Source organism: Vitis riparia, chromosome 6 (genome assembly GCF_004353265.1).
Source record: "Vitis riparia cultivar Riparia Gloire de Montpellier isolate 1030 chromosome 6, EGFV_Vit.rip_1.0, whole genome shotgun sequence".
In the NCBI taxonomy this organism is placed as follows: domain Eukaryota; kingdom Viridiplantae; phylum Streptophyta; class Magnoliopsida; order Vitales; family Vitaceae; genus Vitis; species Vitis riparia.
Genome location: NC_048436.1, coordinates 22,117,744 through 22,145,344, shown reverse-complemented (window position 1 = coordinate 22,145,344; position 27,601 = coordinate 22,117,744). Strand labels below are relative to the sequence as shown.

Sequence of the window (27,601 nt, the reverse complement as noted above, 5' to 3'; positions counted from 1 at the left end):
AGTTATATGTAAATGAAAAATAAAAATAAAAAATCAAATGTTACCTTTTAACACTTGTAATCACTTGACATCCTTCGTATAATGTCTTCTTCAAGACATATAAAACTCCATCTTCAAATTTAATCTATGAACAAAAAAAAAATATGATATAAAAATATTAATAACAATTTGATAACAAAATTTTCTAATAAACTCATAAAAATTCTAAAATCGTTATTTAATATCACATTTCTTCCTACAAAAATTATATTTGGATTTAAAAAATATCGAATTTTACCTTTCACATTTGTAATCACTTGAAATCCTTCATCTTCTTCGTATAATACAAATTTTAAATTTTCTCTAAAAAAGTTTTAAACTTAATCTTGAAATTTGATTTATCAAAATATATCTTACATATTTTATAATTTGGTAGTTAAAATTATTTAATTTTCATATTAAATTACTATCTTTTTTTTTTTATATATGAATAATGAGAGTATAAGAGTAGTTGATAGGATTTTCTTTTTTTAGATAGAGTTAAGTAATTCATTAAATAACAAATTATATTTGATATTTAATAATAAATTATAAAAAAATATATAATATTTAGATATGTATAAAATATATATGATTATTTCTTATCAATAAGTCATTTTTATTATACATGTTATATTATTATCGAGTCAAATGTGGGTAGTTACCCAAAATGAAGAGTGGGTACCAAAGAACCCTAATTATATTAATGATATTTTTTGGGTTTATGAGTGGAGAAGTTTAAGTCAATGGCCTGGATCCGTTCCCTGATTTTGATGCTTAATTGTACCTTAAAAAGTCAGTGGCACCAGTTGTACCAAAATGACCAGATAAATGACCCCAACGTGCTTCTGTGGGCATTTTAGTCATTTCGTATCCCTTTGATTCACAATGCGCACGTGATGGTCAGGCGCCCACCCTCCCCGCTCTCACCTGCTCCTCTAAAGATCAAACTCTCACCATGGCAAGCAAAGGGAAGAGGGAGATCCTAGAGAGAGAGAGTCTGCCACTTTCATCGATCTTAGAAAGAGAAGGGGGGTGTTTGGAGATGGGGATGAGGGTAGCTGAAGTGGGAGTGGGGGAGCTGGTGAAGGCGGGATTATCCATGGAAGAAGCTCAAGAATTTGAGAGAATTTTGAAGGCAGCAGTGGGCGGAGCCAGAGGGTCGGACCCAAGTGAGGTGTGGCGCGAGGTGGTGGCTCGGAGGGTGCTGAGCCCATCGCACCCACATGGGTTGCACCGGCTGGTCTTCCACTCGGTCTATGCTGAATGGGATGAGTCCATCAGAGGCCCTCCTCTCTACTGGTTCCCTTCTCTGTAATAATCTTCCCCCGCACCCTAACACCCTACTACACCCTCATCACACCTTATCCTTCCATGTCAGCATGTGGTGGGTCATCTGCTGACGTGGCAAGATCATGTTGGTTGCCATTTTGTGATGCTTTACAAACCCCCTCTCTGCCTCCTTGGATGTGTTAGTATCTGTTTTTGCATTGAAGGTAGTTTGTGCCCATATGTGTTTCATGATTTTGCCATGTCATCATGGGCCCACTTGGGTGGGTCATGTGATGACATGGAAAAATCATGTGGGGTGTGGGTTATTGATGGTGGGTTGTAATGTTTTGCTGCTCCCTCCCTATCTGCTTGTCTTCCAGTATTTGTTTGCAGTGGAGGTGCTTGTGGTTTTGTGTATTTGTGTATTTGTGTCGGTGGCTATTGTTTTGTCTGGGGGGTGTGCAGGTACTGTTACTGGGCTAGAAATGTGGCCTCACCAACCCACTTTGTGGTTAATTTCATTCATTTTCAGTCCATATCAATTATTCTGTGTGGGAAGAGAACTTTCAAGATTTTTGGCTAAGATAGACAACTTGCAACTGTTGTTTTCGTCTCTTTCTCTTCACATGGATGCATTCTGGACCTATTAGCATATCTATGTTTATTGGTCAGTGGATGAACGCCCTAAATTTGGATTGTGAATGTGTCTTTCTTTCATGATTTAGTTTCTGCATGCATTCAAGTGAAGTAAGATTTTGATGAGAGCTTTAGAAATGCAACTTCTACTTGTTTGTGAGGTTTTGTTAATCAACTCAACAGAGTTGGTGTCTAAGATCCCCGTTAAATTGATGTGCATTTTTCAATTACAAATTGAACTTAACCAATCTCATCCCGGAAATGCTTCTACTATATGTTTTTCCATGAATATAATTCATTGTACAATGAAGCCACATTATGTTAATTATGTGATTAATGTATGCATGTAAACTTTAAAGTAGTTTTTTCTGCTTGAATCAGTACTAATCTAATGGTCTGCATTGCTATTAGTTATTGGTCTTTGGTTTCCAACTGGTCCCAGGTTTCTTTTTTTGTCAGATATGAGTCTATGCATACGAACTTGGGTAGATTGATGGAAACCTATGGTCCACGGCTACTAGGGTTATCATACAAGGATCCTATAACAAGTTACAGCCTCTTTCAGAAGTTCTCTGTTCAAAATCTTGAGGTTTGTCCTGATATTTATGCATACATTTTGCAGAGAATTGTTTTTTCATTCGAGTTTAATGTTTGTAAATGATTTTCAGGTCTACTGGTCAATGGTTCTAAAAGAGCTTTCAATTTTGTTCCATAGAGCCCCAAGGTGCATCCTAGATACAACTGACAAATCAAAGCATGGGGGAACATGGCTTCCTGGTGCGGTTTTGAATATTGCTGAATGTTGTTTGCTACCTGTAAGTTACCCGAGAAAGCATGATAACAGTTTGGCTGTTGTATGGAGAGATGAAGGCAATGATGATTCTCCTGTTAATCGGTTGACATTAAAAGAACTCCGAGAACAAGTAATGTATGGTTTTTAGGATCTCCCTCTGTTTCCATTTACATTATTTGAACCCTGTCAGGATGAATACACCATATTTAAGTACCACATTCACTAAGCATGTACTCTGGCATATTGTTGTTTGTCTTTCTTTTTTACTTATGTGCTAACAAGATGGTTCACAGGATGGTGGCAAATGTGTTGGATGCTACTTTCTCAAAGGGCGATGCAATTGCGATTGACATGCCGATGACAGTCCATGCAGTTATCATATACTTGGCAATTGTTCTAGCAGGATTTGTTGTTGTATCAATAGCCGACAGCTTTGCAGCCAAGGAAATTGCAACTCGTTTGCGCGTTTCAAAAGCAAAGGGTATCTTCACTCAGGTAAACTTTTACTTCTATAGGCACCATCATATGCATCAATTAGTAATGAAAGATCACCAGAAACGCAACCAACTTGTTCACAAATGTTTATTTTTCCTCCCTCATCATGCGTTTTCTTAATGAAGACATGATTTCTTTAATATTGTATATTAGTATCTTTTGTGGAAATTGCCTGAGAATTGAGTATATCTGCTAGTAATTTTGTAATTTATGTTTCAACCCCATAAATGACTTAAAATGATCAAATGTGAGGACATATTACCTATCAATTGTGTCTTTCTGTGTACCGTCAAATCTTAAATATATTCATTGTCAATAAGCTGTCATCATGACCATTGTACACTTTCTTTCTTATTTTTATTTACATACATAAAAGCCCTTGAGCAGGCTGGTTCCAATGCCCAGGTGCCATTTCTCACTTGAACAGCAGGTTTCTTAGTTGAAACAGAGAGAAATAAGTCATGGAAGTTGCCTAAACTTTTCACACCTGTAAAAGTTCTGTTCTTCAAGATTTTTGCTAGCAGATTTGGTTAATAGTAGTAAAGTTATAAATTTTGTTGCTCAATATTGTTTTCATGCTCCATTTTCTACTTTAGTGGATGGAGTCTTCAATTTTTGCTCTAGTTTTCTGATGTTTTACTTGCATATATCTAGTTTTATTTTGTAAATGATTCCAATCTTTTTCTGCACTCAGGACTTCATTGTAAGAGGGGGTCGAAAATTTCCTTTGTACAGGTAAAAGATCTCTCTCTCTCTCTCTCTCTTTCAGCTTCTGCTAGATGTCAACTTTTTCCCTCCATTTCTCACGAAAGAGCCTTACCCCACATACACCTTTAGAGTGATTTCTTTACCAGATGCTAGCTTTTGAGAACATATATGACGCAAAGTGTTACTCTCTGGGTCTTCTGGTCTATATGGGATTTTGTTTTCTGCACATTTATATGAGTTGTATAACTCAGAAGATACTAGACTTTAGCTACTAACAAGTATCTATAGTATGGTCATGAAGTCATATATATGTTATATTATTTTTATTTTCTAGTTGCTCATATGAAAGAGTTGAAGATCATGACATAGACATACTAACTTTCGAGTGAAATGGAGTGTCCGTTTCAACTTCCTAAACCTATCAATAGGAAAAATGAGCTCCCAAAACTCTTTTGAATCCAAAATGGAATGTTGGTCAGAGCATGTCAAATGGGCTAAGAGAATAAGCTTATTCAATGAAAGTCCATTTTTCATGAAGTTCCTTTTCTTTGAAAGCTGGAAGGAGAGCGATAGGCAAATCACTTTTTCTGTTAGCACCAAATTTCATTGTTTTATTGTACAAAAACTTGATTGAATCTTTAAATATGCCTGAAGTCCCTCAAAAACTCTTGTTAATCAACCAAACTTTCTTTCAAAATTTTACTTTAGTAGCAAAGCTGCTTTCCCCCCAAAACTTAGTAGATGTGCTAATTAGCACTCAAAAGCTCTTGTGGATATAGTCCTAGATTAGACCTGGATGAAGTTTTGTATGTGTGACTGCTTTTCATGATGGCTATTTGTGTTTTTCCTCTCAGTCGAGTTGTAGAAGCTGCTCCACATAAAGTGATTGTGCTCCCTGCAATTGGAACAGATGTAGATGTTCAATTAAGAGAACAAGATTTATCATGGAAAGATTTCCTTTCCCATGCTGATCATCTTCCAAGGTAATGCAAACACCTTTGGTGTTAGTTGTTTTGCTGGAATAAGTATGCTTGTGATTGATGGACGTGTCTATAAATCCCATCTAAGACTGAAGTTGTGTTTTTGTTTGTGTAGCACTCAATTTGAATAGTTTCTTGCAGACTTCCTATATGTATTATATACTGGACTGACAGTTTTTTTGACATTTTTTCACAGACCGAATAACTACTCACCTGTCTATCAACCAATAGATGCTGTGACTAATATCCTCTTTTCATCTGGAACCACAGGTGCAGATTACCTAAACATGAAAGTTCTTGTTTGCTCTACTCTGGTATTTCCTATTACGAATATAAAATGATTTCCTCTCTCTTGACTTTCAACAGGAGATCCTAAAGCTATTCCATGGACTCAAGTTTCTCCAATTAGATCTTCTGCTGATGCATGGGCACAGATCAATATTCAAGTTGGAGATGTCTTCTGCTGGCCAACAAATCTAGGATGGGTAATGGGACCTACTATACTTTATGCATCATTTCTAACTGGTGCAGCTCTAGCTCTCTATCATGGATCTCCTCTTGACCGTGGCTTTGGAAAGTTTGTTCAGGTGAATCCCTCAACACTTATTTAAAAGTTGCCCCATTGATCTATTTGACTAGGCCATATCTGGTTGGCAGGAACCACGAATTCCATTCTGATTCAATTCTTGATTCCAATGTTAGAATACATTACCGAGAAGGGAAATCCTGCTTGTTCCTCCTATAATTGCCTCAACCCCCCACCCACTGTCTAATATTTTGTTTCTGCTAGAGGAGGGAAAATTGTTGTTTCCATGTCTATGGAAATCATATAAAAAGCAAGAGAGGAAATCATATAAGAGCGAAGCTTATTTGGAGTGCATGATATACATTGTGGGCCCGAATGATACAAGGTTAAGCTTTTGGGACGATTGGTTGTCTAACATGGTAGTACAACCTCATTTAAGAGGAGGTCATGTGTTTGAATCTAACCACGTATTTATTTCCCCAACTTTATTAAACCCATGTGTAAGCTCAAAAAAGAGGCTACTCATGAGGGAGGGTGTTGGAGTGTATGATATACATTGTGGCCCCAAATCCTACAAGTTTAGGCTTTTAGAAAAATTGGTTGTTTAACACAACTGCTTGGCATCTAAAACTCCAGGAAATGTTTTAGTGAAGTCCATAATTCCTGAGCACCATTTTCTTTTCTCCACTCAAGTCCATTTGCATCCAAACATTGGAAACTTGGAATGGGAACTACACAATCTGATCCTTGATTCCAATTATGATTCCTGGCTCTCCATTCTGATTCCAAACATCTACATGACCTTATGAGTGGTACAATTCTTACACTATGTTATTTTAAGAAAAATGTTCTCATTAAGTATGTTGGTCTTGGGTGTGCTTTCTTTCAAAATGCTATTTGAATCAGATTCTTACTTATCTCTGGACATTGACGAGAAAGTAAAACTTTCTAATATAATCATTGGCTGGCCCTGCTCTGGGTGTGTGTGTCTCTCTCTTTTAAAACTCTGAAATATGTTTTTGTCATTATATTCAAATAAAGTTGGTACCAATTCTATGTAGCTTTTGGATTGAAGGATAGCTCATCCAGAACTGTTAATACTAGTTCATTTCAAACATGATGAAACTTCTTGTTTGCAGGCCTACCTTCTTCATCACCAATAAAAGAAATTAACCTTAATTTGCTCTATCTGTCATGTACGTTCAGGATGCGGGAGTAACTGTCTTGGGTACAGTTCCAAGCCTAGTGAAGACTTGGAAAAATACAGGATGCATGGAAGGCTTAGATTGGACAAAGATAAAGTAATCATCTTATTGAACTTCAATAGTTTTGTCAATTTTTATAGTATTTCCAAAAAATGAAGTTACAAGTATATCAATCTATGCAGGTCGTTTGCTTCCACTGGAGAAACATCCAATGTTGATGACGACCTTTGGCTTTCTTCAAGGGCTTATTACAAACCCATTATTGAATGTTGTGGAGGCACAGAGCTTGCTTCAAGCTACATCCAAGGAAGCGTGTTGCAACCTCAAGCTTTTGGAACTTTTAGCACTGCTGCAATGACAACAGGCTTTGTCATTCTTGATGAAAATGGTGTTCCCTATGTAAGACCATTAACTAGCAGTTGTTTAATTGGTTCTACTCCTCCAAAATTGTTCCACTTTCCATGCTGATTTGATAACTATATGGAAGGGTGCTGCACTTTTTCAACTTTTTGGACAAAATGGCTGCATCACCTCTGTACTGTAATTGGCTATCGGTCGGCACTTGCTTTAGTTTTTTTGCAGAAGTGAAAACAATTTTGGAGGAAACAAACATACCATCCTAGGGTGTTTATATTTAAACATATGTGATCAACTATGTGACAGCCAGAAGATCAACCTTGTGTTGGTGAAGTGGGTTTGTTCCCTCTAATCATGGGAGCAACTGATTGGTTACTAAATGCTGACCATGAGGAGGTCTACTTCAAGGGAATGCCAATGTACAAAGGAATGGTATGCTGATTTGAACAGTGCTTATTTGTGTATTTCTGGAAAAATACAATTTACATTCAGATATGACCATAACTGTACACATTGCTACAACTTGCCAATTCCAAAAGCACAGTTCTTCCAAATATCATGTTAGTCATCTTGTATTTTGTTGTTGACTAACCACCCATGTTATACAATAAACAAATTCACAAGGAACAACTCTATAGAATATTTTGTTTGTTCTGAAGAGTTCATTAAACTTTAGTGATTGTATAATTATTAAGCAAACCCTAATACACAAATATTGAATTAGTGATTAAAAGTGATATTGCAAGTGTTCTTACACAAGTTCATATACATATACATCGGCAGCACCTCAGGAGACATGGGGACATCATTAAGAGGACTGTAGGAGGCTATTTTGTTGTACAAGGCAGAGCTGATGACACCATGAATCTTGGGGGCATCAAGGTACCACATTCTTCTCAGTCCTTTCTCTCTTTTGTAAGTGCTCATGATGTAAGTTACAAGCTTACTCAATAGCCAATGAGCCTGCCATATGCCACAAGGTAGACATGAAAAGTATGAACTAAGAAAGAATTTAAAGATGTGGTTTGTTCAATCTAATAGACAAAGAATACTTCCTTGGATTCTGTGTTTACGCAATGAGTTTGAAGTTCACATAGTCCTCAATTTTAATTTTAAATGTAGGTATTTACTTAAATAGTTCATAAACACAACCTAAAACTGTCTTTTTTTGTGATATGCAGACAAGTTCAGTTGAAATTGAACGTGTGTGTGACAAGGCTGATGAAAGTGTTTTGGAAAGTGCTGCAATTAGCACTGCACCACTAAATGGTGGTCCAGAACTGTTGGTTGTATTTGTGGTACTGAAGAAAGGATATGATTGTGAACCCAATGAACTGAAGATGAGATTCTCAAAAGCCATACAGCGGAACCTTAACCCTTTGTTTAAGGTAATGCCCTCTCTTTGATTTCCCTTTGGTGAATGATATTCCCTTGCAGTTGAACTCAGGGGTTATTTAACTCATGCTGCTATCAAACTGATTGAATCCCTGAATTCTGAATTAAAATGGAGTGGTATCACTATATTCGACTGTAATAAGTGATTAAAACCATCCATTTCTAGATGTTTGAGTGCATGATCATTTTGAGTTGATGAGTGTATGATGCAAACTGATTGACTGATTGACAGGTGAACTTTGTTAAGATTGTCCCCGAGTTTCCTCGAACTGCTTCTAACAAGATACTGAGGCGAGTTTTGAGGGACCAAATTAAGCATGAGCTTTCAGTTCGGAGTAGAATTTAAAGCGACATCATCAATTGTTTGTGGGTGTGATATGAACTTTTGAGAGATGTATGATTAGATTATCCTAAAGGTCAGTGTGTCAATGTTACTAATAAGACATGTATTTTTTATAATTATAATAATGATCTATCATCATCATTATATTATCAATGAAGTGAAGGCAGGATGTAGCTTGCCTTTTCTGTTTGGTTGGTAAGAATGTTGTATGCTTAGCTAGCTTATTTTCTTGGAAAGACTTCTTAGAACAGAGCCTGGAAAGGCTAGGGAAACAAATGGATTACTGAAGTTCCCCAATTTGGTGCTTGCTAGCTTTGATATGTTATGTATTACCAACCCCACTGACCTCCTCCAGTATCACCCAGTACTCATCACCACTTGTGGTTGCCAAGCTAAGAAAGCTCTGTTCCTGGTTGTAGCTTGAAGCTAAGTTCATTTCTGGAAATGTTGCAGCAGCAGCTCTTTCTCTTCACCTAACAGTTCACAAATGGTTCTAGGCTTTGCTTCTATAAAACTTTGGATTAGACATGGATGCCCATATCAAATTACATGTGATTATAGATGGAAACAGGTACAAACAACTTGGATTCTCGTCTTCCTTAACATGTTCTCACACACAACCATCATGCTGGGTTGTTTATTCTTCTTATTATTTGTATTATTACTAGAGAAGTAGAGTCAAAGCGTCATATCTTTGCAAATTCAACAGTGTTCTTCCCATCATGTGCCTTCCTGAAGAAGTGCTTCACATAATCTGAGTAGAGAACTTGCTTGTACAGTGGTTCCTCTCCTCCCTCAAGCAACTCTGGCAAAGGACCGATGACCTCGCTTGGCCTTGGGTTCACAAAGATTGGAACTGACACCCTGTTGCTGCTCCCATTGGCAATGACACGGTGCTCAACGCTCTTGTATCGTCCATTGCTCATTATCTGTAGGGCATCGCCAATGTTGATCACAAGCGACCCCCTTATAGGTGGAACATGAACCCAGGTATCATGAACTCCCTTCACATAGAGGCCACCAATGTCATCTTGGAGGAGGACAGTGAGGGTTGAAACATCAGAGTGTCGCCCTACTCCCACTGTCAGTTCAGGATTAGGACAAATCGGGTAGTAGTTAAGGTTAATCCTCATTGAACCCATCAAGAGAGACTCTTTCTTTTCATCAATTTCCTTCACATTTAGCCTCCTCATCAGCACATCCAGCAGCTGCCTGATGACTAGCTCAGACCTCTTCATATACTCCAGTGCTTGATCCCTGAAAAGGCATAATTAAAACAATTAGTTAGGCCCTTCTAAACTCAAAACCTGAGTTTTGTTTACGATAATGATGATAAACTAGATTACTCATTTTGCATGTGTGCATGAAGGCCATAGTTTTCTATTATCATTACTTGCATACACTAGGCCACAGTGCAGAAGCCTCATCCTCTGAGACATAGAAGAGACTAAGATAATCTTTCCACTCCAAGCTCTTCTCTGCCTGAGGAGTAAAGCTTGTCCCGAACCTCACACTGTTACTATTAGAATTCTCCTTCGAGTACTTCTTCTTCTCCTCTCCAGGCAACGCAAAGAACCGATGAGTTGCCTCCTTCACATCCTCAAGTACACCAATGGGGACTCCATGATTAACAACCTGGAAGAACCCCCACTTCTCAGCTGCATCACATATCAGTTCAGCCACCTTTGGATCATCCAAACCTGCCATATCGATCACCGGTATGCACTCTTCACATACTACTTTGCTTGCATCAATCCTCTCTTCAGGGGGTTGGATGAAATGCTTGGGAAGGGATGGAAGCTTCATTTCTGAGAGACCCTTTACTCCATGGCCTTGGTTCACAACAAAGTCAGTGATATCCCATGAGTTGGTGGCTGATACCACCACTGTTGGAGCCATCTCCGGAGCAGAAAGGGCCTGAGGAGAGGTGGTGGTGGGTGGTGGTGTAATTCCATCCCATGCAACAAGTATTTATACGGTTTTTTTTTCTTCAAAGAATGTAGCATAGCTTCTTTAATTTGATTGCATTTTGCATGCCTTCCATGGAAACTGCATTAAGCTTCATGTTTGTCAATTGATGACTTGATGATCTTGATTTCATCATTTACGATCATGACATGTTACCCAACATCAGACCGTCCAAATTTTGATCAACATAATGGTATGAAATATGGGGGGTTGGTGCCAAGGGGGTTGGTGCCAAAGGGGTTGGTGCACATTAAGAAGGATGAATTGCATGTATATGTCTATATATATATATACATATTCATAGTTGTGGCATGTAAAATGCAATTGATTTTGGGGTGGTGACTTCATCATCATCCAAGCAATGGCTAACTAATTTGAATTTTCTTTTTCCTTGGGTTGAGTTTCTGCATTTATGAACTTTTTTTAATATATATATATTGATGATGGTAAAAAATAAATTTCAAATTCGGAATCATAGTTGAGTAGTTGTAGTAAGAAATGTTAAGAGTAGTTTTCAGAGCCTTAAGAGCACCCAGAGAGGCTGGGATTTTACCTGAGAGTTGGTTGTTTGACGAGTCTAATAAAGTGTAGATATCAAGGTTGTGGGTAGAGAGACCTTGCTTGGACTTATTCCAATTCACTATCAAGTCGTTAAGCTCCTGAGAGACTTCGCCTTCGTATCTTTCTGATGGGGCCACCACTACTGCATAGCTTATTGAATTAATGGAGAATGATGTGGGGAAAAATGATGCGGGGAAATCCGGTGTCTCAATCATTCCAGTAAAATTGCCAAACCCTTCTGGGATTCCTCCAGTGAGGTTGTTTTTTGAGACGTCAAGAATTTGGAGATTACTGAGATAGGAAAGAGTTTGAGGGATTGAACCTTGGAGGGTGTTGTTGCTTAGGCTCAAAAATCGCAGGTTGGAGAGTTGGGAAAGAAAACTTGGAAATTCACCTGGAATATTGTTGTCCCAGAAAACTTGTTTCTACCCAATGCAAGAATTTTGATTTCTCGAGAAAATGTGGTTGGAAGCTCTCCCGAGAACTCATTGGAAGAGAAATCGATGTAAGTCAGCCTGCCTTGAGGGTCGAACGCTGGGAAAGTGTTGCCAGATAAGTTGTTTCCAGACAGGTCCAACCATAGTAGTTCGGGAATCTGTGAGATGGATGGAGGAATAAGCCCGGAGAAGTTGTTCCCTGCCAACATAAGAATCTTCAGCTCCTTTGCATCTCCAATGTTTTCAGGCAGCTCCCCAAAGAAATGGTTCCGTGAGAGAGCAAGCATCAACAGACGACTTTGAGAAAAAAGGCAAGTTGAAAGAGAACCTGTAAGTTCATCATCTGATAGAATCTCCCCCAGAAGTTTCATTTCAACAAGCCATTGTGGGAATTCTCCTTGGAGCTGGTTCTCACTCAAAACCAGAGAAACTAGTCTCTTTAGTGTAGAAATCCAATGTGGGATTTCTCCTTCAAAACCACAGGATTTCATAGATAATTGATGCAGCATGCTCTTTGGCGCTATTTTCAAACTGTTATTCCAACTATAAGATGGTTTCCTCCAAGAAACAAGTCCTTGAGGCCATCCAAATCAAACAACCAAGATGGAATTTCTCCGGTGAGCGAGTTGTTCTCCAGGTCAAGTATTTCCAACTTTCTCAGTTTCTCCATCGACCAGGGGATTCCGCCAGTCAGCTTGTTGTTCCTCAACGACAGACAGAAGATGTTGGATGAGTTTCCAATGCCAGCCAGGATTTCCATGGATAAATCATTGCGACTCAAGTCCAATACTTCTTAACTCTTTCAAATTCAAAACAGAAGTAGGAATACCACCTGAAAATTTGTTCCCTTGAAGTGACAGATGCTTCAACTTTGTGAGGTTTCCAATTTCTTCAAGGATTTTTCCATTCAGAAAATGATCATAAGACAACTTTACAACCCTCAAGTTCTCAAGAGTGGCCACTTCAGAACTAAAGACTTCCATGGAGAAAATTATTACTCAAATCCAGATACTGAAGATGCTGCATGCAATTTTCAGAATTATTATTAAAGATTAAAAAAAGATTATTTAAAATCTTCGATATTAAGCCTTTTAACATTCTAATATCAGTAGTCCTCTTCACCGTTTTCATAAATTAAGGAAATTTTATTTTATTATATTCGCACTAAACAACCATATTATAGAAATATTGTTCCATGGTGAGAATCAATTAATATAAAGATTCCAAATCATCTAATATAATTTGGCTTGGCATCGAGTTCATGACAAATAATGAATTCAATCTTCCAAGGAAGGAAATTGAGTTTGGATTAATCGTCGTATCGTAACTAAATAAGTAGTAGGTCCCAAATGACACCGATATAGCTTTTGGAGGCCTAATAGAAGGGCTTGATCCCACATTGGTTCAAGGCTTAGAGAAAAGAAAGGTGATTCCCCTTATTTTGTCACAAGAATTACTGTTGAGCTGGACCACATGATTAATATGCCACCAACCCATGGCCATTAAATTTAGTAAAGTTTCATTCATTATATATGAATCTTAGGTGGTGGCATGTCGTGTTAATTAGGAAGTAAAAAACCTTCCAATTTTGGTGACATCTCATTTTATCCAATTTTGGTGGCATGTCGTTTTAATTAGGAAGAAAATACCTTTCAATTTAGCATTGTTGACCCGCAAGAAGTCCACAAGGATGGATATGGCAACTTTTATTTATATCCACTCAAACACAAAATTAAACAGGACAGGAATGGTACAGGAAATTCTCATATCTATCTTATCTTATTTAAAAATTTTCAACTTTTTTCAATTTTATTTTATTTTTAAAATAAATATAAGCTATAAATAAAAAGATATTATAAATGTTTGTCATTTATTTTTATGAAAAGGTATTATTTTATTTATATTTAAAAAGTTAAAAAATGAAAAAAAAAATCACTTAAAATAATTTTTTATTTAAAATTATATATAATTAAGGAGACGAAGTGGGACAAAAATCATATCCAAATCCGTCTCAACCTCGTTTTGAATTTTTAAGAACTTTCCAAACTCATTTTCTACTTATTTATCTTTATTTCAAACTTCGTTCATTATAGAGAGAGAGGAATAATAATAATAATAATAATAATAATAATAATAATAATAATAAAAACATACTCCATTGTCATTCTACATGAGGTGAAACAAAACAAGGCTAACGTAATATCATTAACGTAGAACCACTTTAAACCAATTTTATTATGACTCTAATTAATCTATCTAATGAGGAAAAAGTTTTTTGTTTCCACTTCCACTAATTTTGATGTATTGGTTCCCTTGGATTTTTTTATTTTTTATTCCCATACCTAGGGATCAAAACTAAAAACCTCAATAAGTTATTTTTTATTTCCTTTCTAATTTGACTTAAAGGGTTTGGTGATTGCTAGCTTTGATATCTTATGTATTACCAACCCCACTGACCTAGCTCCTCCAGTATCACCAGGTACTCATCACCACTTGTGGTTGCCAAGATAAGAAAGCTCTGTTCCTGATTGTAGCTTGAAGCTAAGTTCATTTCTAGAAATGTTGCAGCAGCAACTCTTTCTCTTCACCTAACAGTCCATAAATGGTTCTAGGCTTTGCTGTTGTAAAACTTTGGATTAAATATAGATGTAAAATATTTACATAATCACATAGATTAATCATACATAATTACATACTAGTAATAGGAAATCACTATAAAGAACATATCTGTTTGAGCCATCATAAAAAATCGTGATTGATTGTTATAATCAAATCTTCATCTCTATGATATTGATAACAGTTATGGTATCTCAATGGAAAAACAGAAAAACCATTTTTATCTGGATTAGAGAGGGGACTTAGCATAACTCAAATTGGGTTTTCATTGGCCCTCCCATAATTGGCTTCAATGAGACTCATAGCCTATACTTGCCACTCAACTGAGCTTCTACTCAAAAAATGTAAAACCCGATCCAAAATATGATCATTAGTTAATTAGGTTCATTATATATAATAGACTATCCATTAACCCATTTTTGCAAATACAAATTATTCAATTAATGTTAGCCCATGTAAAAAAAATTTCCAACAATAGATGCCGTATCAAATTACATGTGATTATAGATAGACACAGGTACAAACAGCTCGGATTCTCGTCTTCCTTAACATGTTCTCACACACGACCATCATGCAGGGACGTTGTTTATTCTTCTTATTATTTGTGTTATTACTAGAGAAGTAGAGTCGGGGTCATATCTTTGCAAATTCGACAGTGTTCTTCCCATCGTGTGCCTTCCTGAAGAAGTGCTTCACATAATCCGAGTAGAGAACTTGCTTGTACAGCGGTTCCTCTCCTCCCTCAAGCACCTCTGGCAAAGGACCGATGACCTCGCTTGGCCTCGGGTTCACAAAGATTGGAACTGACACCCTGTTGCTGCTCCCACTGGCAATGACACGGTGCTCAACGCTCTTGTATCGTCCATTGCTCATTATCTGTAGGGCATCGCCAATGTTGATCATAAGCGACCCCCTTATAGGTGGAACATGAACCCAGGTATCATGAACTCCCCTCACATAGAGGCCACCAATGTCATCTTGGAGGAGGACAGTGAGGGTCGAAACATCAGAGTGTCGCCCTACTCCCACTGTCAGTTCAGGATTAGGACAAATCGGGTAGTAGTTAAGGTTAATCCTCATTGAACCCATCAAGAGAGACTCTTTCTTTTCATCAATTTCCTTCACATTTAGCCTCCTCGTTAGCACCTCCAGCAGCTGCCTGATGACTAGCTCTGACCTCTTCATATACTCCAGTGCTTGATCCCTGAAAAGGCATAATTAGAACAATCAGTTACCCTTCTAAACTCAAAACCGGGTTTTTCTTTTTTTTTTTTTTAATGAGAAATATGATCTAGATTACTCATTTTTCATGTATGCATGAAGACCATAGTTTTCTGTTTTTTCATTACTTGCATACACTAGGCCACAGTGCAGAAGCCTCGTTCTCTGAGACATAGAAAAGACTAAGATAATCTTTCCACTCCAAGCTCTTCTTTGCCTGAGGAGTAAAGCTTGTCCCGAACCTCACATTGTTACTTCTCGAATTCTCCTTCGAGTACTTCCTCTTCTCCTCTCCAGGCAACGCGAAGAACCGATGGGTTGCCTCCTTCACATCCTCGAGCACACCGAGGGGGACTCCATGGTTAACAACCTGGAAGAACCCCCACTTCTCGGCTGCATCACATATCATTTGAGCCACCTTTGGACCATCCAAACAGGCCATATCGATCACCGGTATGCACTCTTCGCATACTACTTTGCTTGCATCAATCCTCTCTTCAGAGGGTTGGATGAACTGCTTGGGAATGGATAGGAGTTTCATTTCAGAGAGACCCTTCACTCCATGGCCTTGGTTCACAACAAAGTCGGTGATTTCCCATGAGTTGGTGGCCGATTCCACCATCTTCGCAGCCATCGCCAGAGCAGAAAGGGCCTGAGGAGAGGTAAGAGGTAGAGGTGGTGATGGTGCAATTCCATCCCATGCAACATGTATTTATACTGGTGGGTGGTGGAATAGTGACGACATATGGGGTGATGACTTCATAACGGTGATTTCATAATGAAGTCACCACCCTCATTAAGAATATATACATACACTTGAAGTGCTGGTGGTGGGTAGTGGTATATATAAAATGCAATGATTTTTGGGTGGTGACTTCATAATGGTGATCATATCATTACGAAGTCACCACCCTCATTAGGAATATATATACATACTTCATTTTACATGCCAAAACTATGAATATGTATAAGTCACCACCCCAAAATCATTGTAATTTATATGCTAAAACTATATATGGAATGATTTTGGGGTGGTGACTTCATGTCGTCCAAACAATTGTCAACTAATTTGAATTTTTTTTCCTTGGGTTGAGTTTCTGCATTTATAAACTTTTTTAAAAAATATATATAAATGTTTGATTTTTTTTTTTTTTGGTTAAAAATCGTTTTTGAGAATTTATTTTGAAAAATGTTGCCTTTGAGGTAAATTTAAGATATTTTTAGTTTTTTTTTTTAGATTTCTATGATATATATAATTGGAATTATAGAAAATGTTTTAATGAATATAATTAGACAAGAATATTATTTTTCATATTTAAATTTTTAAATAGAAATTTATTTTTGAAATCGGTTCATAACTATTTTAAATAAAGATCCTCACGTGTTTGGAATTATTTTTAAAAACATTGTTAAATTAAAAATTCAATATATATTCAGGGATTTAATAATATATATATATATATATATATATATATATATATAACCCAACTTTTATAAATCAATTTTATATTTATTTATTTAAAAATTTTTAAAATACATACACTTTCTATAACTCTAATATATTTATTTTCTAAAATATCCTTTTACTTGATTAAATAAAATAAAATTATCAAAAGAAAATAATTTATCATTTTAATTTGATAAAAATATCTTACAAATAAATATATTATAATTTTTTATTATATAATATTAGATACAAATCATTTTGAAAAAATTCTCCTGGATTCTCAAGTGATAAATAATTTTTTTTAATTATCTAATTAATAATAATTTAAAATATTGTATTATATAAATATACTCTATCTTTTTTTTTTTAATAAAATTGAATAAAAAAATTATTAGTTGGCATCAACAATAAAATAAGAAATTTTAAAAATTAAAAATATAATTAAAACTAAAATACTTAAAAATTAAATACAATTAAAACAGAAAAAAAATTAGAAATTAAAACCAAAAAACTTAAAAATTTTAAAAATAAAATATTGACTTTCATTGTATTTTCAATTTTTTCTCAATATCTATATTTTCTACTAGTATCATTTAACAAAATGAAAGTTAATATTTTATTTTTATATTTTTAAATTTAAAGTTTTTTTAATTTTAATTGTATTTTTCAATTTCTTATTTTAATTAGTTTAAAAAAATTGTCACTTGGTATTATTATTCATTCAAGTAAAAGGTCATTTTAAAAAATAAATATATGACTTATGAAATAATGCATATATTTTAAAATGTTTCTAAATAAATGAATTTAAAACTGATTTATAAAAATTGAAGTTATATATATATTATTTTTATTTATATATGAGTAAATGTAGAATTTTAATGATTCTAAAAATGAAACGATTCTATAAGATTGGTTATTATCGTAATTGATTTTGACTCTTAGGAATTGACCCGTTTCATTTCTAGTCACAGCTTGAGTTTAATCTAATTCAAATCTGATCACTCTAGCATTGAACTTGATTAAATCATCTGTAAAATTATTAAATTTTACTCAAGTATTAGACTTAGGTGGTGTTTGTTTTTTTGACTTTTTGCTAAAAACCATTTAGTTTTAGAATTTAGGTTGTTTGTTTTTTTACTTTTTCATGACTTATTATAAACTTTTTACTAAATAGAAAAAGCCAAAATATGTGGCTTTTTCTAAATAGAAAAAATAACACAATGGTTTTTTTTACTTTTTAATACTTAATAGAAATAAAATACTACAAAAACAAACAACCTAATATTTAATACTATTAAGTATTAAGGTTCTATTTAGAATTAAGTAAAAAAACAAACACCACCTAAGTGTTAATCTAAGCTAAAAATTGAATTTTCAATCCAATGCAAGCTTGGCTTGAGGCTTTCCTAGGGTGGTCAAGCTGAAGGCATCCGAGTCGGGCCCAAACCCAAGCCAAGAGACTCATGCTTTAATCGGCCTGACCTGAACCGTTTGCATGCCTACAACTCAAAGATAAGGAATGTACCTTGGCATCAAACCCTTTTATGGACCCATAATTTCTATGCAAAACTTCATAGTCTTACAATTTTTCTCTTTTTCTCACTTCTATTGAAAATGAGATAGATGAAAGATACATTACTTTCAAGTCAAGGCACATGTTTTTTTTACCTAAAACTAGCTATGAGAAATAATTTTTTATTTAATTAAAAAAATTATAAAAAAAAAATTATAATTATCCTTATCTTAATAAAACCATTTTAGCTATCTATTTTTAAATATAAAATTCAATCACATCATAACAATAATAAATTTTATTTTTATTTTTATCGTTAAACCCAAAAGTTAAACCGTAGCAACCAATCAAGATCCCAACAAGTACTCAAACCGGTCATTCTTATTGACTAGGATTGACCCAAGAAAAGGAAGTGTTCAAAGCCGAATTAGGAGTTCATATATAGACTATAAGATCTAAAGATTAGCCATCAAATAACAGATGGGTTCTTTAACATTCAACTCTTCCAGCTTCATATGATATAAGGGTTGGGACTTTTCCCTACCAATCCAGAACCTTCAGACAGTATATTTTGGGATCTGGGTGTTGTCTATATGCTAGCTAATTGCCAAGACCATCGCTGTCATTAGCAACAGCTAGCACATATTCTATGCCAACAGCCCATTTTCTATATGTCCCAATCACATAATTCAGTGTGATTGGGGTTGCTGATGGGTTGCTCAGCATGGCCTAATCCCTGTACCATGATGTCCATGACCCACCATACTCAAGCTCAGTTAGGACGATCCATGGATCTCAAGCCCGTAGGACGGCCTCGTTTGGGATAGCCTTCTACTTTTGGCCTTATCTGAAATCTAAGGTTGAAAGATATATTTAAAGGACTTTCATTAAACATGAAATAACCTCTTAAATAAGTCAAACTAGAGCTTATACAATAAATGATATTTTCCCAACTTTTATATTAAGTTCTTTTTTAAGCTATAAACTTTTTAAACAAAATTAGTCAAACAGACGTGAAATAAACTCTTCTTGAGCTTAAAAAGAAAGAGCTTTTGACTTCAAACTGGGCCTAAGTATTGTCATATTGGTTCTGGCTGTTTTCAATCTCGGGCATGTTTAAGGGCTATAAACATGACAACATATTCAGCCTTCTTAATGCAACTTTTCTTCTCAATTTGATCCAGATCAGTGCATGCCATTATAGAAAAGCTAATGGAATTTGTAATATGATTGGAGCTCTCTCATTCAGTTCAATATTGAGCTTTGGTACACTTTTGCCTACACAAACTGAAGAAGACTAATTTACAAACTCACCATTTATTTTCCTTTGTAAATATTGGAGACAATCCACCCTAAAAGGGCCAAAAGTACCCACATGGCTTTGATCAATAATCTACTCTACATCCCCATCTTCCACTCTTTCCCCAACAGTATTGAACCCAAGCCACATCCTTGACTTGCAAAAATTCATCAAAAAGTACCAAAAAATCCCAACAAGCGTGAGCAGACCACTAACTATACAGACAGTTTTGGTAGCAATTGCCATCACAAAGACCAAAAACCCAGAAGGAACCAAGCACATGATCACCAATCCAGGTAGCCCCATTGGCACCTTGTATGGCCTGTTCACCGCCGGCCACCTCCTCCTCAACCAAAGGAATGAGGCGAATTCAAGTAACATCCCTAAACTGTACAGAAAATTGGCTGAAGAGATTATATCACTGAAATCCATAAAAGATACTGCAAGTCCGAATACAGTTGATATCAGAATTCCCACCCAGGGTGTGTTGAACCATGTCGATCTAACCCCGAAAAACCGAGGCACAAATCCTAAATCCGCCATGCCCAGAAGCTGGTAAGCACAGCTGCTCAACTGTGCCTCAAAGAGCCCAATTGTTGATAAAACAGCCCCAACTTCCACCCAGACTTTCAGCCATTTTCCGGCGATGATTTGAGCCACATCGGCAAAATAGCCGTCCACCCAGTCTTGCTGGTCTAAGGGAATAGCCCCAGTTGCAGCCAAGAGAGGGATCAAGTATGCCAAACAAACAAGCATACCAGCAGAAAACAGTGCCTTGGGAAAGGTCTTTTGTGGCTGATCAACTTCACCAGCTAAAGTACTTGCACTGTCCCAAAAATTCAAGTTCCAGAAGAGGGTATTGAAGAACAATGTCCAATCTTTCTTTACACCTTTCTCACCCAAACTCAGCCACCTGATTGGCTCAATTTTAGGTATAGATATCAAAGTAAGAACCAGAAATGGAGACAGTGAAATAATCCCTAGAGAAACTGCAGTATAACCCACTATGCTCAAACCTGTGTAGTTCAGAAAGGAGAGCAGCAGAGTTGAAAACAACACTGCTAAATACCTAGGAAGGCCGGAAGAGAAGATGGGGAAGAGGAGTTTGAGGTAGTCCACACAGAGAACTGGGTAGGAAGCAATGTTGATGACACCACAGAGGAACTTCCATGAGCCCATGAGGGAGCCCCAGAAGGGGCCAAAGGCTTGGTGAGCCCATATGACAAAGCCACCGTTGCCGGGGAAAGTGGTGGCGAGCTCAGCAGTGACGAGAGCTTCCGGGATGCTCCATATGAAGGGGAAGATGAGGAAGCCAAGGATGGCCAAGAGGGGTCCTGCTGCACCAACTGCTTGCTCTTCTCCATATGGGCCTCCAGCTACTTCAAAGTAGATCAGAAAAATTAATGGGATTAGAGCTAGCTTCTTTGGGTCTTTGGTGGCGGTGGCGGTGGTGCTGGTGGTTGGTAGTGGTTCTTCGAGAAGATAAGGTGGAGATTTTGGGGTAGAATGTGAGATTCCCATGTTGGGTATTTGCTCTAGATTTTTTGGTTCAAAGGTTGATCGGTAGTTGGACTTGATTCACAAGATCCATGAGTGGGTCCTTTTGTAGAAATAAAGCTAGGGTTTTGGGCCCACTATTGACCAATTGGGGCTAGAGGACAATGTCTCAGAACCCACACACAGTTCCAAAAAAAGTGGTATACTTGGTATATTTAATTTAGGAAAACGATTGTTCTCACGTGCTGAATTTTTTAAATAAAAAAAGCTATAAAATTATTCAAATTTCATGAATCATCCATTAAAAAATAATAATAGTTAAAAAAAAAAAAATGTATTTGAATGGTGAAAAATTGTGCATTCAATATATAAAAATTTAATTATTTTTAAATAGAGGTATAAATTTTTTATTTTAAAAATTTAGAGTTTGTTTGTTTTTAAGAATAATTTTTTATTTAAAAAATAAAAAAAATACATTTGATAATTAAAAGCATATTTTTTATTTTCAGTTCTTAAAAACAAAAGATATGATATTTTTATAAAATGTCTTTTTGATTATTTTTACTTGGTTTTTAAGAATTATTTTAAAAAATAATTATATTAATATATAGAATGAAATAAAACACTAAATATGAAAATAATTTTTAAAATATATTTATTAAAAATATTTCAAAATCTCAAATATATTTTTATTTTACAAAACGTCTAAAATAATTTTTTAAAAGTGCGTGGATAGTGGATACCAATTTCTCGATTAATTTAAAAACATATTGACAAACCAATTTGGAATTTTGGCCTTGTAGGTGGTTGTAAGTCGTTTTAATTAGATAGCTTCCAATTTAGGTTCGTGGGCCCACAAGAGGTGCACAAGGAGAAACAAAACAAGGCATTTGTAATGTTGAACCATACCTAATGAGGAAGAAAAAGATTTTTATTTCCACTAATTTTGGTGTATTGGTTCCCTTGGTCCAATTTTGATAAAACTCTTCGAAGCATAATTTTTATTTACTATTATCTAAAAATAATCAAATTATTTATGATAAGATGAAATCAAAAAATAATCTGCACCTACGAAATTATGTAAGATCTCCTTTAAGATCTGTCAATTTCATCGAAGACAAAGATTTATAAAATAATCAATTATGAAGATTCCAAATCATTTAAAATAAAGTGGTCAAAGTGAATTTATATATATAACATTATTGGCATTGCTTTTAACGGAAAATAATAAATTCAATGGTTGACCATAAGATAGAAAAGGATACAACATACAAATTTCATAACTTTCTTATTCCAAATTGACACGAAGAAAGTAGATAACATTATACTTAAGAGTGCTTTTAGGAGTGATTCTAGAAAATGTTTATAATATTTTTAACATTTGAATGATGAAAATTTTAAACTATTAAAAATATTAAAAGCCATTTATAGAATTACTACAAAAGAACTCTAAATGAACACAAAAGAAAATGGCCATAGGCATCAAATTGAACCTACGCTTAGTAGGTAAATCCACCCGAATGCTCTCTGTATTCAATTCAATTCTGCTGGTATCAGCCTTTGATTCCAATATAAGATAGCATTGGCTGTCATTCTTGTTCATATTGTTGAACTTCATGGCTGAACTTGAACCATTTCTTTTTCTTGCAGAACTTCATCAGATAGTACCATCCAATTCCAAACACTGTCACCAGACCACTGATCAAGTACACAATCTTGGTGGCAATGGCCATTATGACAATCAGAAACCCAGATGGAATCAGGCACATTATGATCAATCCAGGCAGCCTCATTGGAACCCGGTATGGCCTCTTCAGGGTGGGCAGCTTCCTCCTCAGCCAGAGGTAGGAGGCAAACTCCAGCAACATCCCCAAGCTGTATAAGAAGTTTGCAGAAGATACTATGTTAGAGAAGTCCATATAGGAAACTCCAATGGTGATCGCAGTGGACAGCAGTATGCCCACCCATGGAGTGTCGAACCATTTTGATCGGATAGCAAAGAATCGGGGCAATAATCCTAAATCTGCCATGCCCACAAGCTGGTACACACAGCTGCTCAGCTGAGCTTCAAAAAGGCCAATTGAGGACAGAACTGCACCTATTTCAATCCAGACTTTCAGCCATTTTCCAGAGACTATGGCAGCAGCATTGGCAAAGAATCCCGACTCCCACTCACTCTGGTCCACGGACACAGCGCCAGTGATGGCAAAAAGAGGAATCAAGTAAGCAACACAAGTGAAAATCACAGCACAAAACAGCGCCAGAGGAAAGGTTTTCTGGGGTTTTTCTACTTCCCCTGCTAGTGTGCTCACACTGTCCCAAAAGTTCAAGTTCCAGAAGAGGGTATTGAAGTAGAGATTCCAATCTTTCTTCACACCCTTCTGCCCTAAACTCACCCATCTGTGGGGATGAATCTTGGGGATTGCAATAAAGGACATGAGTATAAAAGGAAAGAGAGAAATCACACCCAGAACAACTGCAGTATACCCCACAATGACCAAACCCATATAATTCAGAAAAGAAAATGTCAGAGTGAAACCCAATAGAGCAAGCCTTCTGGGCAGACCAGAGGAGAAAACTGTAAAAAGCTGCTCCAGGTAGTCCATACACAAGACAGGGAAAGCAGCCACATTGACGACCCCACTGAAGAATTTCAATGTCCCCATGAGAGACCCCCAAAAGGGGCCAAATGCTTGATCTGCCCATATCACAAAACCCCCGTTACCAGGAAAGGCAGTGGAGAGCTCAGCAGTGATGAGAGCCTCTGGGATGCTCCATATGAAAGGGAAGATCAGGAAGCCCAAAATTGCCAGCAAAGGCCCCGCTGCCTGCACTGCAGGCTCTTCTCCAAAGGGGCCACCAGCAACCTCAAAGTAGATGAGGAAGATCAGTGGGATAAGGCTCAGTTTCTTTGAGGCCTTGGTGGTGGGTGTGGCTGTGGAGGTGGGGAGTTCTTGAGCCGTGCCTGGGGTTGGGGAAGAAATAGCCATGGACTCCGGTTTTACTTCTGCAGCAGCCATGGCTTCTGATTGGATTGGGGAAGGAGAAGAAGACGATGATGCTGATTCCTATTCCATTGAAGAGGGTTTTCAGAGAGTAAATCAGTGAAGAATCTTCTGCAGAGGGCTGCGGATTTTATGTGGAACAGAAATTTTGGACATCTGGGGAAGGCGGAGAGAGACTGGTGACATAGCTATTTCTGGCTGCTTTTGGAGACTTTCTATGTGACACAGACTTCATTATTATATTAGCCTATCTTTTAGTATAAGGAAAATGACTATTCTTCGTATGAGGATGGGCAAATGGGAGAGTTGTATTTGTACTCTCCCTCTTTCCTTAACCCACACTTCCATTTTCCTTTAGTCTTCCTCTCTCTCAAATATATAATGGTCATGACAATTTATTTATATGCCTTCATCTTCTTCCATACCCAAAACCCTAATCCAAAACTAGGGTTTGGTTCTTGAAGAAGACAAAGGATGTAAATTCATGTATACATTCCCAAAACCCTAATCCAAAACTAGGGTTTGGGTGTGGAAGACGACAAAGGATGCGAGATCCAAGATGAATATAAAATAAGTTGTAAGACCTTTTGTACTTAACAAAGTCCAAATTAGAATGAATAAAACAAAAGGTGAAAATTCGGATGAGTAATTTTTCAATTTTGAATGTTAAAAGACTAAAATAGGCTTCTCATAGTGTTAGCCTAAAGTTTTATTGAATAAAAAAAAAACTTTTTATTCTATAAACTAAAAATGTCACCAAAGAAAAAAAAAATTATAAAAATAAAATATTCACATATATGTATATATACTAATTATTATTAATTAATTAAAAAAATTAAATCAAACAATGAATTCTTATTTTTCCATATTTATATGGACGATAATATTGAGAAATTAAATTAAATAAAAAAATTATTCTTCCATATTTATATCAATGAGAATAGTAAGAAGAGAGGATATAGAAAAATTAAATTAAATAGAAAAAAATTATTTTTCCATATTTAAATAGACGATAATAATAGTTTAATATGGAAAAATAAAAGAAAAGTAAAATTTTTTTAATAAAGATTGTTTTATAACCATGAATTAATTGAATGAATGTGAAAATGAATTGATTGTTCCTTTTGGGAAATGGTAGAATTTGTTTTTAATTAAATATAAAATATTTTGTGATCCACACAAATTTATATACTAAAATTTAAAGTTTTAGAAACTCATTTAATTTAAAAAAAAAAAACTTTCCCAAAAGCCAACTATAGACCCCCCAGGAGCTAAAGCTTTTTATTTATTATTATTTTTTGTTGTTTTCCGACCGCCTCTCAAGCGGTCTGCTCTGGGGCAGCTAGAGAGGATGGGGGGTAGCCACCAGATGGGACGTGTAGCAGCAGCCGAGGATGGCTTGCTGAGGAAGACACAAACAGAGGAAAAGAAAAGGAGATATCGGGGAGCTTTTCTTCAGGCTGGCAGAGGAGTAGGGGGAGAGACGGTCTGGCCGTTGAGATAGAGAGATTTTTTCAGCTGCAGAGTAGGTCTCTTGCCTGGCCGCTGGGGGATATTTTGAGAGAGAGCTTTTTCCATTGCTAGGGAGCTTTTCTGCCATTTAGAGAGGAGAGTTTTCTTTTGTATGGTTTTGGAGCTAGTCGTTGAGGGGATATAGTTGCAGAGAGAGAGACCAGAGTGTCTGGTTTGAGGGAGATTCTAGCTAGAGAGGGGATTCTCTGTTTTTTGTAGGCATTTTTGCTTGAAGTACTCAGGTATGAACACGGAAATCCTTTCATTTCTCGTTATTCATTGTTTTGCTTCAGATTGTTATTGCTTTTTTTTAGTATTAGGTTGCTTGGGGTGGATATTGAAGGCCACTGGTTTGTTTGTTGAGGTATTATCCCGCATATGTGTTTGCCATTGTTGATCTTAATTTACCTTGCCTCTATTGTGATTATGGGATGCCTAAGAATCATGTTTATGGTTACTTTGGTATGTCTTTCTCACCTGCTTAGAGGGTTCATGGATGACTCATGAAGTGAAACCTCTGAGAATCTCCTTTACCTGTTTTCCTTTTGTATTCTATTTTCAAATCTATTCTTCTCTTTCGCGGCCAATATTTTGTTCCTCGGCCTCTTCCGATGCAATGGCTGTGGGAAGTTATATCCAGGTTTGGGCAGTGTGCTCCTTCAGGGATTTAACGTGGTGAAAATGGACACATGACTGGGTGGTGAAGCTCTATTGTGAGGCCTAAAGGAGGCTCAGTTGGTATAATGACTCTACTCTTTGGTTTTGTTGGTATTTTGTTCGTGTATAGAAGGGATATTCAGGGAAAGTTCAAGGTGTCTCAAATAAAAGGGGATCCCATTTTCCCTACCACCTTTCTTTCTCTAAGCCACACCGGGTACCCATTTTCTTTAATGCCACCACTCAATGCATATCACCACCCCCCTTATGCCCACTTACCCATTTTCGTTCTTTGCTTGATTCCTACGTGCCTAAGGTTCCGTGTATGTACACACTTTCAAGCCCTCATCCTCTCATCTTTCATGCTCATGCCCACCATACTTCATTCATCCCATGCATACCCACTTCATGCCACCACCTTTTCTCTCTCTACACCACATACCCGTTTTTCACTACCCACCCCACTCATTCATCTCTCTATACCATATGTTCTTCATTCCCATCTTTCTCTTCAAGTCTATCAAACATACTCACCCCATGCACATCTTCTTCATACGTATATCCTCATGCATGTTCATTCATCATCACCTCATCTCATCACCTTTCCACCATACCCCGTGTCTATACCCTTCATGCTCACTCAAAACCACTCATATCCATGTCATTCCATCTCTCCACGCTTATATGTCCTACCCAATATGTATAGTCATCCCTCAATTACCCATTTTCCCCTTCACCACCTTTTCTCTCTCTACACCACATACCCTTCATGCACTGTTTTCTCTCTCTACACCACCACCATGCCACCAATCCCATGCATAGCCATCACCCACTCACTCGTTTCTCTCACTACCACTATCCTTCATTGCTCATCCCCACCAATAGCAACCCATATTCTCTCTAAATCCACCATTGAATCCTCTCATCTCACCACCCTCTATCATCCATTCCATCAATAACACCCCCCCCCCCCCTCCCCCCGCAAGACTCAAGAAGAAGGGTTGGGATTGATTCATGTTCATAAGGCGCATGGAAACAAGTGGGCAGAGTCGACAAAACTCTAGCCGAGAAGGACAAATAATGCAATAAGGAATCGTTGGGACAACCATACAAGGAATAAGTTGGGCTCCCATATAGCA

At 36.6% G+C, this 27,601-nt stretch overlaps 5 protein-coding genes and 1 pseudogene across 7 annotated transcripts; 1 reads left to right on the top strand and 5 right to left on the bottom strand.

The window, feature by feature from the left end:
- Positions 1-955: 955 nt before the first annotated feature.
- LOC117916435 (probable acyl-activating enzyme 18, peroxisomal) lies at positions 956-8,927 on the top strand. 3 transcript variants are annotated; one of them, XM_034832458.1, is made up of 14 exons: positions 956-1,332; positions 2,386-2,515; positions 2,595-2,854; positions 3,013-3,214; positions 3,909-3,949; positions 4,777-4,905; positions 5,099-5,172; positions 5,269-5,489; positions 6,635-6,729; positions 6,816-7,032; positions 7,297-7,422; positions 7,774-7,872; positions 8,172-8,378; positions 8,618-8,927. In XM_034832458.1, the coding sequence occupies exons 1-14, from the start codon at positions 977-979 to the stop codon at positions 8,729-8,731; spliced, it is 2,271 nt and encodes a 756-aa protein (XP_034688349.1). In that variant the 5' UTR covers positions 956-976; the 3' UTR covers positions 8,732-8,927. The 3 variants fall into 3 exon arrangements, with proteins under 3 accessions (XP_034688349.1, XP_034688350.1, XP_034688351.1); XM_034832459.1 differs by lacking the exon at positions 956-1,332 and adding an exon at positions 1,523-1,957; XM_034832460.1 differs by lacking the exons at positions 956-1,332; positions 2,386-2,515 and having other exon boundaries at positions 2,758-2,849.
- Positions 8,928-9,208: 281 nt separating this feature from the next.
- LOC117916436 (feruloyl CoA ortho-hydroxylase F6H1-3-like) lies at positions 9,209-10,630 on the bottom strand. Its single transcript, XM_034832461.1, has 2 exons — positions 10,122-10,630; positions 9,209-9,985 (listed from the first exon to the last, which is right to left on the bottom strand). The coding sequence occupies exons 1-2, from the start codon at positions 10,625-10,627 to the stop codon at positions 9,415-9,417; spliced, it is 1,077 nt and encodes a 358-aa protein (XP_034688352.1). The 5' UTR covers positions 10,628-10,630; the 3' UTR covers positions 9,209-9,414.
- An 88-nt stretch (positions 10,631-10,718) lies between these two features.
- On the bottom strand, positions 10,719-12,720 carry LOC117917107 (annotated as a pseudogene).
- Positions 12,721-14,897: 2,177 nt separating this feature from the next.
- Positions 14,898-16,165, bottom strand: LOC117917161 (feruloyl CoA ortho-hydroxylase F6H1-3-like). Its single transcript, XM_034833415.1, has 2 exons — positions 15,660-16,165; positions 14,898-15,514 (listed from the first exon to the last, which is right to left on the bottom strand). Exons 1-2 carry the CDS (start codon positions 16,163-16,165, stop codon positions 14,944-14,946), a joined length of 1,077 nt encoding a protein of 358 aa, XP_034689306.1. The 3' UTR covers positions 14,898-14,943.
- Positions 16,166-19,701: 3,536 nt separating this feature from the next.
- Positions 19,702-21,344, bottom strand: LOC117915765 (probable polyamine transporter At3g13620). Its single transcript, XM_034831443.1, has one exon. It carries the CDS (start codon positions 21,310-21,312, stop codon positions 19,885-19,887), a length of 1,428 nt encoding a protein of 475 aa, XP_034687334.1. The 5' UTR covers positions 21,313-21,344; the 3' UTR covers positions 19,702-19,884.
- Positions 21,345-22,613: 1,269 nt separating this feature from the next.
- On the bottom strand, positions 22,614-24,721 carry LOC117915838 (probable polyamine transporter At3g13620). Its single transcript, XM_034831556.1, has one exon. The coding sequence runs from the start codon at positions 24,306-24,308 to the stop codon at positions 22,878-22,880; it is 1,431 nt and encodes a 476-aa protein (XP_034687447.1). The 5' UTR covers positions 24,309-24,721; the 3' UTR covers positions 22,614-22,877.
- Positions 24,722-27,601: the final 2,880 nt, after the last annotated feature.